Genomic DNA, 10,646 nt, shown 5'->3' on the forward strand with positions numbered 1-10,646 from the left:
CACTTCTTAAGGGAGAAGGAGTAACCGGAGTCTAATGTCTCCTAATGTAACAATTAAGGTAGTCACTTATCCATAAAATGAAGCCTGCATTAGTCACAAATGCTTTATTGGTGACACATATTTTTTGTGATATTTTCAAACTCGAGTCCTGAAAGAGCTTAAATTCAAGTGTGAGTTGAGCCCTGTTCACCTAGCCGATTAACGTTCCAAACTACAGGACAAAACCTCAAAATGCCTAATCAAAGACCATGGTATTTGAAAACAGTAATTTTATCTCCAGAAGCAGACGTAAAACAGGCCACACCTTTGCTATGTGATCACAAGGACTATTGGAACGGTTTCTCACTATTTAGAACTTTCGGTTTTGGAGCTTATGTATCCAAAGAGAACTTGGTCTCACACTATGGTCAGTCTTGTTCATTAAAGTGTTTCTCAAAATGTTAAAAACAAAACCAAGAGCGAAAGTGTCCTCCTTTCCTTTCTGCTGGGTACTGCTGCCTGCTGTCAAGATGGGCAAGTTCATGAAACCCGGGAAAGTGCTGCTGGTCCTGGCCGGACACTACTCTGGACGCAAAGCCGTCATCGTGAAGAACATTGACGATGGCATCTTGGACCGCCCTTACAGCCATGCCCTGGTGGCTGGAATTGACCGCTATCCCCGAAAAGTGACAGCTGCCATGGGCAAGAAGAAAATCGCCAAGCGATCCAAGTTCAGGTCCTTTGTGAAAGTTTATAACTACAACCACCTCATGCCCACAAGGTTCTCTGTGGATATCCCCTTGGACAAGACTGTTGTCAACAAGGATGTGTTCAGGGGCCCAGCTTTGAAACGCAAGGCCAGGCGGGCGGCCAAGGTCAAGTTTGAGGAGCAATACAAGACAGGGAAGAACAAATGGTTTTTCCAGAAGCTACGCTTTTAGGTATATTTTTGTTTCGTCATTAAAAATAAAAATAAATTAATAATAATAATAATAATAATAAAAGCAGGTAACGGTTGGTGACTCTCATCTGGAGGCTGAGGCCATGAGAGGCTACCCTGAGAACCTGGGTCTCAAAAGTAAAGAGTAAGAGCAAACAGTCAAAAACAAACAAACAAAACATCAACCAACCAACACTGTTCAGTCCTTAACAGTCCAGTGCCAGCAAACAATTACCTCTTGTTGCAATTGCACCAAAAACCAAAAAAGAAGCTGAGAAACATCTGAACAACCCACGTGAGTTTCACATCCTTTCCAGGAAGCTTCACCACTGGGGTTGTTTCTATTTGAATCATCCAGAAAATTAAACAATTCACTTTCCTACGATTGATCTGGGTGAGGCTGTCCTGCCTAGAAACTGCCCTCTTCTACCCCACCCCACACACCCACGCCTAGCAATCGCACCTGAGCTACATTCAGCTTAACGGTTGGCAAAGAAGCAGGCCACCCTCAGTCAAAGCTAAAAGCCCACTTGCATGGTTCAGAAGTTTTCATCAGGTTTTCAAAGTTTTTTTTTTCCTATTTTGTAAAGTGTCTCCTTCGCCCACTGGAATTGTTCTCCCCTTCCCTACAATTGTGCATAGCGTTCTTTTCCCATCCTCCCTACCCAACAACCCGGTGTAAATAGTAAATGTTCTACAAAATAGCACAGTAGGAAGAAGAAGGAAAAAAAAACCCTCCCCTAGCTGTGCGTGGATGTCGGAATGTGCCACTAGGTGGAGAGGGAGAATGGGTCCTGATATAAACTCGTCTGGGGTTCTGGGTCATCGCCCGAGTGTGTGTCGCACGCGGCGCTGACACAGCACAGAGACAGCAGGGAACGGGCGGCGCGCGGGATGCCGCGGGGCGATCGGGGTGGGTGGCGGCGAATGGCGTCCCCCGCGGGGCGGCGTGGTGCGCTCCGGGGCGGCTCCGGGCCGGACGGGCGGAGCAGCAGACCGGCAGGGCGGAGGCGCAGTCTGCACCATGGCGTATCCCGGGCACCCTGGCGCGGGCGGAGGGTACTACCCAGGCGGGGTAAGTGCAGCGGATGAGGGCACAGCAGCCTCTGGGCTCCCGGGACTGGAAGGCGCCACCGACGAGCGGGAGGAGGCGTAGCGGGCGGTCCCAGATGCTCCCTGCGAGCTTGCCTGGACCCTGATGTCCAGCCTTGGCTCCATTTTTCTTCCCCATCTCTTCCAAGGGCCTTTCCAGGGCCCGCCGGTGGGTGGGCTGCGACCCAGGAAGCCCACTCTGTAACTCGGATATGTGACGTGAGATAGTTCAAGTTGGTGTTGACTTCCTGCTCTCTCGGAATGTCCCCAAAGCAACAACAGCCATCTTGATCTAGAATGGTTCTGTGGTCACTCCCTTGAAAAGAAAGTGACAGGGAGATCAGGAAGTCTGGAGAAATGAGCCGAAGTCCTAGAGGAAGACCACTTAGGCAGATGTGGTAGGTGTACTGTCAGAGACAGAGGGACCCTCATCTTAGATATAACCGGGCCGGCCATCCCTGTTCTTCCCAAGCCACACCTGTCAGCCCTGTACTAACTCCAGCCTTACTTAGTACTTCAAGAACTTTAAAAACACTGCAAAGGCTGTAAAAACCTACAGGAAAACAGTCCTAAGCCTAGCCACCAGATTGTTTGCTTCAGGTGCACTGACCTCTTTAAGCTGGTTAATAGGGATTTTTTAAAGTGGGTCTGCGTTTAGTGGCCATCACTTTCATGGAGACTTATTTTGGACCAAGTCTCCAGCTTTTAGATGTCAGGAGCAGGAGTGAACAAGCCTAGTGGGTCACTGAGCTGGAGTCAAGGTGGTGGGGAAGATAGAGACTGTGAAGGTCGCACAGGCGTCAATTGTACAAAAGCCTTGCATGGTGTAAGAATAAACTCAATTCTGAGTCTGATGCCTTTACTTTTTTTTTTTCTTTTTCACAGTATGGTGGGGCTCCTGGAGGGCCTTCGTTCCCTGGACAAACTCAGGATCCGCTATATGGTTACTTTGCTGCTGTGGCTGGACAGGTTAGCCTTTCCTTCAATACTGAAGAATTGTTATGTTCTGTTTGTGTTAGCATTTAGTGCAGTGGCACAAAAACAGTCTTTGCCCTGGAAATGAGTCCCTTGAGTCCCTTTGCCTGAAAGAAGGGAAAAGGAAAGGAAGACTAAAACAGTCTTTATTTTAGATCTGAACAAATTTGGACAGAGTATTGCCTGTATCAGTGATAAATCAGTTCAAAGCTTGTGATTGAACTGGGATTAGATTGACTCAAAGGGGGAATATAAATATATTTTGAAGATCTACAAAGTGTACACCCCCTCACTTGTATTGTCAGGATAGAACAAGGGCTGCTTACAGAGAAGAAATTCAAGATCTGAACATAAAACCTCTGCTTGCCTAACCTAAAGACAGATATTAGTAATTAATTATTTTATAGCCCAATTATGATAGTTAGCTACTTTCAGTTGAATGCGATAATTAATCATTTACCCACAAAGGAAGTAGAGAAGAGCTGTAAAGAACCATCGGCTTCCAAGCACAAGAGTTGCTACCAGCATTCGGAAGGTAACCTCCACCCCAGGGCAGATGCTCTTTGGAGCTAGCTCTCCATGTCCTTATTAGGTGATGTGGCCAGATGACCCACAGAGGGAATGCAGGTCAGCGAGTCCCAAGTCCTAAGACCTACTTCCTCCCTCAGAGAGTTATATGACAGATGCCTATGGCTATTGTGGGGGAGGGCATGTTCCTAGGTTGCAAGGTCACTGTGTGTTTGCTAAGTGTTCTGTGGACATAATCCAGACGTGTCCAGAGGGGACCTCCCTTCTTATTCACCTTAGACTTGTTTTAAACAAGAGCCCAAAAGAATGAAATGATGATTTGAAAAAAACAAGCAAGCAAGCAAACAAACAAGCATGCTCTAGAATATGCTAAGCAAAATTCTACGGCCACCCTGGAAGAAGTGGTACTCTAAGAAACAGAGCTCTGAGAATTTGAATGGAAAATTGAGTCGAAGACTGGGAGACTTTCCTCTCGAGTGTCTACTTAATATGTTATTGATCCGTGTCTTTGAAACCACAAGACATGGCACACCTCAAAACAAGCATTCTTAGATTGCTAGTGTCCTCAGCATGTAAGTGACTCCACCTGCTTGACTTTCAGCAGTGCTGGCCTCTATTCCACACATTCATCTTCTTGCAAATTATTGATCTTGTTCCTAATTATAACTTAATGAGTCTCACCAACTTGGATTTATATATTTTATTTAAAATCCCTAAAAATGTCACGTGTCTTATTCTGACCTCAGTCAACCAGTAACTAGGTATTGGTACCCTGCATCTTCTCTATATAATTGTGCTTGGAAGACCCTGTTTCCTGAGTCAAACTGGTCCAAGAGCCTCTTTCTCCTTGGACCAGGCCTTGTATTTACTGATGCCTAAAAGTCTGTGATATACCCTACTTCCCCCCTCTTTCAAAAAAAGGGTTGGAGGGATATGTTTTTAAACAATTCTGTTAACTAATTTTAAAATGATTGATTTTGATAGTTTCTTGGCTCAAACTGAATGCAGACTGTTGTCATGACAATTATTCTCTCACCATTGAATTATTTTTGGAATTAGAATAAGAATTTTGAAAGGCATTCCTTTAAAGAAATGCTACATACAATTATTTTCTCTTGTTAAATGCTGCTTAATGACTTGAAAGTGCAAATTACCACCCTGATTTCCTTTCCTGGTTTTTGCTTGTATTTTTTTAAAGGACGGACAAATTGATGCTGACGAATTGCAGAGATGCCTAACACAGTCTGGCATTGCGGGGGGATACAAGCGTAAGTTCGTGGTCTTAGGATCTGAACAGCAATACTCTTGTTCTCTGTACTTCAGCTGTGAACTGCGATTGTCCCTGTAAAGAAATCAAAGTTTCTCATCCACCAAGCTATTATGTTTAAAGAGTTAATTGAGCAGAGCCTCTAGCATGCCATTTCAGTTTACCAGGGAGGTCAGTGGACTTCCTGGATTTGGGTTCCCTGTATTCCAGGACCATTGGAACCAGTGAGGCCATTTGGGTGGCCTCCCACACAGAGGACAAGTTAGGGTGCTGAAATGGAATCCACCGGGTCAGGTATCGTTAATGCTAAGTGCTAACAGGTACCACTGACTTCACCAAGTGCTTGTTCTATCCTAACTCTGGTGGCACTGAGAGAGTGGCCAGTCTTGCTGTCTGATCTCTGGGCTCTGGGCTTACTCCCTGGTAATACAAACACTTGCTGGCCATGACATTGCCAAGGTCATTCTTTCTGTCACCTGAGAAGATGTGTCACACTGAGGAAAGCTTCCTGCTTTCACTCCATGCCAGCCTTCTGCTCCCTCCTCCATTCACTGCAGGCTGTATGTGCAGCCCCACTGTTTGTCACATAGTCTACCATCCCGACTTCTCCGAACTGTGCTCCAGGAAGCAAGTAGGCAAATAAACGTTGCAAAGATGCTGAATCCTGGCTGGGGCTCATTACCCCCCACACTCTGGTTTTGTTTGGTTAGTTGTTTTGTCTTGTTCAAATCTAATCTTGACCAAGAGAAGTGTCTGGGACAAATAAAAGTATCTTAGCTCAATTGTGCCCCCTTCTAACCTCTTCGCATTTGTTAATAAAGGCAGAACATCAAATAGACACCTCAACTTCAGAGTAAGCTATAAGTTAAAATGCTTAGAACTCAGACCTTAGGATTTTCAGTGGCGCTTTCAGCTGTTGGAGGTGCTGTATTCTCTAGATGGCCACCTTTAAAACACTGGCTTTCTCTTGTTACCATGTACAGAAGCTGTACAGCTGCCAATCTTTTAAACAGAGATTCCAAATCATCGGCCACAGACTTGAAAGTGGAAGGGTGCACGTGGGATACTACAGATCCAAACCAGTCATCACTAGAGGGGGACTCAATGGGAGGAGTTCCAGTCTCCAAAATGGAAATTCATATTTTCCTTTCCTTGATTTTGGTGGTTCCTCGGCAAGAAGCTTGATGGAACCAGGGAGAGGTGTCCTTCCTTGCTAGGCCTGAATCATTGTTTCTCTGGAAGAAAAGATGGCTGAGATATTGTGGTAGAGTGTAGAGAATCACAGTACTGGGAAAACACCACATGGATAAGTTTGAAACTATATACAACCTTTAAATATCAATAAAACCCCAAAATAGTCTTATTAAAAGTAATAATCTACATTTCCCCTTAGCCTTTACAAATGAGGGTTACTTCTACACTAAACTACAGCTTTTATCTAGGGGTGAGAATTCAGTCCACCCATCCACTCATCCCTTCAACCAACCAGTCCATATTTTGATGGACAGTCACACTGGGTGTGCAGAAAGAGTTCCACCTGCTGAAGGTCTCCTGGATAAGTACTGAGGCTGGGATGGTAACCAGCATGGTCAAGTTAGATAGGAGTGAGCCTGCAGAGTTGATACGGAGGCTGAAGAAGAAACAAAGCCCAGCCACAATGATGCCAGTTGGGAGAGTGTAGGTACAGAATTCAGGCATATAGAATGGTATATATGAAAGACCCAGATGGAATGTGGTCTAGATATGGAAGTAACAAATTCCCTGTGGAGATCCTGCCTGGTTGTTGGTGAAATGGGAAAGTTCATGTAGGGGTTCTGGCCTTTACCCTGAGAGCAGAACACCCTATAGCATTCTGTATTGGATTGTATGGGATTGCCACCCCAGCCAGCAGGTAAAGACTACATTAAGAGTATAAAACAGAGTCCACTTTAAAGGTGATAAAGAAATAGTTTATTCTGAGCCAAACATGAAGTACTTCGGTTCAGGAACTCAAGTCACCTTGAATGACATGTTCCGCTCTGGAAGAAGTCACATGAACTTGCATAATCAAAGAATAAAAGAAAGTCATGAACGAGGACCGTTGCCATTTCCACTGGTGGGAAGATCAAGTATACTGACTACAGTATAGTGGGGGCCCATAGCTTTCAGTTGTTAAAATATTCATGGCTATAGCACTGTTCGATGCTAGAGGTCTGCAAAGCATAGTGATACATTCTAAGGAGTATTTCTACGAAGTAAGAGATGGATCAGATTTGGATCAGATGCAAAATTTATGGTTATTGGCTATCAAAGGTGTCAAGTAGTTTAAGATACTTTTAAATTGAGAATGATAGTCTGCTGTCTACACAATGTTCCGCTCAGCCAGGGATAGCAGTCTGCAGTTCCAGATCATAGGGACGCCGGAGTGGCTAAATGTCTGTTAAAGAGCCCATAGAGTCCTACAACTTAAAAAAAAAAAAATGATTGAACCAGGAGTAACAACAGTGGGGCTGCCACTCTATTTCCAAGGTGATTGAATCTTGGGGAACAGATAGGGGTTCTGGCCTTTACCCCGAGAGCAGAACACCCTATACATTCTATATTGGATTGTAGGGCTTGCCACCCCCGCCAGCAGCCGTGGGCTTCCCACGGGTATCTATAACATGGGCACATAGGTGAATAGTGAAGGTTTTAAACTGGGCCATGTTTGTTTCACAATCCCACAATACTGTTATAAGCCAAGCATAGTGAGCGCTGTCTCATACAAATTGAGTAGCATGCTTTAAAGAGTTAATTAATAATAGAATTCATACTTAATTTGAATGATTCCAATGCAATGAGGAAATGCTGAAATTATACTGATTCATGTACTGTCTTTGATTTAACAGCTTTTAACCTGGAGACTTGTCGTCTTATGGTTTCCATGTTGGATGTATCCTTTACCTTAATGGTTGTCTAGAGCGTTTTTTCCATGGCAAAAAAAAAAAAAAAAAAAAAGTCTTTCTAAAAAACTCATCTCAGGACGAAGGAATAAGTACACACAAAAATTGCAAGTAACTACCAAAGGGCTTTGTGAAAGAACTAGCTGTTAGGATGTAATTTGGTGTGAGAAACAGACAGGAAGTTTAGTCAGGAGAATGGCGGTTGTTCAAGATTGCCCAAGGTGCCATAGGTGTAGTGGCTTATGCGTGTAATCTCAGCACTCAGGATGCTGAGGCAGGAGGATCACTGTGAGTCTGAGGGCAGCATGTGCCTGCCATATTGCAAATTGGAGCTTAGCTTGAGGTACAGAGATCCTTTTGCAAGAGAAATGGGTTATGTATGTTAGAGTATGTGTCAGAGTTCATGCTGTAAGACATGGATGTGCACAAGAATGCCAGCCAGTGGTTAGGCTCAGTTTGGCTAGGTGCTACTTTCCAGTCTAGCTCACTTTCTACAGGTGAAGACCAAGGGACACTCAGAACCCATCACCTAGAGCACCGAGGAAATGTAGCCCAATTCCAGTAAGAAACAATACCATATCATCTTCTCTTATTCAGACCACTTCTTTTTTCCCCCCAGAGCTTTAAATCCATATATCATATATCACTTATCATTACTTTAACTTATATCATACCAACAAGAATATAGACTAGCTTTTTAAAACCTAGGGTGTCTTTCTGCCATTTTAACAGAAAGCATTGAGTCCCCCATCCCCTTCTGCGCTCTCTCACGTAATCATTAAAGGTGTGAAATGAGACAGTTCCATCCTTGATTATAATCCAGAGAGATATGTCTGGCACGATGGGGTTCAATGAATTCAAAGAGCTCTGGGCTGTGCTGAATGGCTGGAGACAACACTTCATCAGTTTCGATAGCGATAGGAGTGGCACCGTGGATCCCCAGGAGCTGCAGAAGGCCCTGACGACTATGGGTTTGTGTCACCAAGCAGAGTTCTCCATTAACTGATAAGTCTTTAATGTGTGTCCTCCTGGAAGATAGCCTCTCCCCCCTCCCTCCCTCTCCCTTCCTCTCTCCACCTCTTTCTGTCTCTAATGTTGTTGTTGTTGTTGCTGTTGTTGTTGTTATTGTTTGGGACTTCTGTTGTGTTTTTAACCTGTAACCTTTTCTTGCTGGGTGACTTTTCTACCTTCTAGGATTCAGGTTGAGCCCCCAAACTGTGAATTCAGTTGCAAAGCGGTACAGCACCAGCGGGAAGATCACTTTTGATGACTACATTGCCTGCTGCGTCAAACTGAGGGCTCTCACAGGTTTGTCCCTGAAGCCATTCAGGATTGCCAGGAGCCAAGAAGACCCTTTTTTATGGCATTTGTCATTTCTCCGTATCTCTGAACTTCTGTTCTGCCTAGTTTTTTTTTATGATTTTAGGGGTGCTTTAGCAGGCCCTTAGCACGGCTGTTAAACAAGTGGATCGTAATTCAGAGGGGTTTTGTTGTTGTTGTTGGTTTGTTTTTGTTTTAGATGAATGAGTAATCATAGTACATTTTGTTAAAATGCTACAGATATAGCTGTCTTTTGTAAGTGCATTTGTTTATGGAGCTAGGGCTACAGAGGGCTCACACATGCTCGGTAAACTCTAGGCCAGTGTGCTGCCCCCACAGCCTGAGTTGTACAGTATCTATCAGTCACAGAGTGCAGTATGAGTAATTCTTTCCAACTATGGGATGTTCACAAAGAGTAAAATTAAAGTGAGTCGGTTTTGGCCAGCAGGGATGAAGTTGGTGGGATATTTGGTCATAGCCCACTTATCATATCAGCTTCTGTTATTTTAAGCAGCGTGCATGCTATTATAGTGTTGAGAATCCTGTGCTTTCATAACAGTTTAAGGGCCTTGAAGGCTAAACTGCTTTTACCAGCCGAGGTTGGCCATTTGTCTTAGATCCACATTGAAAATGACCATTGACCACTTTCTGTCACTGTTACAAATATTTTCTTTGGCCTTAACTTGACTAGTTGTAGAATTTACTTGTTATTGACATTTGATCCCAATGCCAAGTAGTTAGCTGCTGTGAGTTTAGAAAAGCTGTTTAAGAAAAACAAACAAACAAACAAAAAACCCCTACATTTTACTATGTACTATGTTGTTTTGCAGATAGCTTTCGCAGACGGGATTCGGGTCAACAAGGAGTTGTGAATTTCTCGTATGATGATGTAAGTCTCCGTAAATAAGGGCTAAGTAGAAGACAAACTGTACATGAATGGGAATCCCTTCCTAAATTAGTTATTAAGAATACGGACATGGTGGCTCATGCACTCAGGAGGCTGATGCAGGTGGCTTGCCATGAATTCAAGCCAGTCTGAGCTACGCTTGTGAGACTCTGCCTAAAACAAAACAAAAGCAACAGCAACAACAAAAATCGCAGAAAACATAATAGGACATGGTGGCTCATGCTGAGGCTGGAGGATTACTTCAAAGTCAGGCCCCGCCTGTTGCACTGACTGACCCGCTCACAGAAGCAGAGTCCCCTGGCTGCTCTGAGACTGAGATGAGTGGGCATCATGATAATAATGGTGACTCTTTCAGGCTTGGGTGGTAGCTTGGTTGCAAATAAAGATGAGGGCCTCAGGTCAATCCCCAGAACACACGTGCTTATGGCTGAGTGTGGTGGGGGGCTCTGTTGTAACCCCAGTGCTGTAGAGGTGGAGACTGGTGGATCCGGGGCTTGCTGACCACCCAGCCTATCTTAGTGAATGTTAGGCTAATGAGAAACACTCTCAAAAGGTAGGTGGATAGCACCTGAGGCATAAAACCTGAGGTTGCCCTTTAGCCTCTACAAGCATATGCACCCCAAAACATACCATGCACCACATACACACATCCTGACTCACACCATGTACCACATACACACATCCTGACTCACACCATGCACCACATACACACATCCT

The 10,646-nt window shown here is 44.4% G+C and overlaps 1 protein-coding gene and 1 pseudogene across 1 annotated transcript in view; both read left to right on the plus strand.

The window, feature by feature from the left end:
* Nucleotides 1-509: 509 nt before the first annotated feature.
* LOC110294225 lies at nucleotides 510-920 on the plus strand (annotated as a pseudogene).
* Nucleotides 921-1,895: 975 nt separating this feature from the next.
* The window catches only part of Sri (sorcin), a 12,444-nt gene continuing 3,693 nt past the window's right edge, over nucleotides 1,896-10,646 (plus strand). Inside the window, exons 1-7 of the mRNA XM_021162289.2 lie at nucleotides 1,896-1,994; nucleotides 2,897-2,980; nucleotides 4,713-4,782; nucleotides 7,649-7,692; nucleotides 8,526-8,673; nucleotides 8,897-9,010; nucleotides 9,853-9,911. Of these exons, the coding sequence (XP_021017948.1) occupies nucleotides 1,944-1,994; nucleotides 2,897-2,980; nucleotides 4,713-4,782; nucleotides 7,649-7,692; nucleotides 8,526-8,673; nucleotides 8,897-9,010; nucleotides 9,853-9,911 (570 nt within the window). The 5' untranslated portion in view covers nucleotides 1,896-1,943. The remainder of the gene's footprint in view (nucleotides 1,995-2,896; nucleotides 2,981-4,712; nucleotides 4,783-7,648; nucleotides 7,693-8,525; nucleotides 8,674-8,896; nucleotides 9,011-9,852; nucleotides 9,912-10,646) is intronic.

This window comes from Mus caroli, chromosome 5 (assembly GCF_900094665.2).
Source record: "Mus caroli chromosome 5, CAROLI_EIJ_v1.1, whole genome shotgun sequence".
NCBI classification, from domain to species: Eukaryota; Metazoa; Chordata; class Mammalia; order Rodentia; family Muridae; genus Mus; species Mus caroli.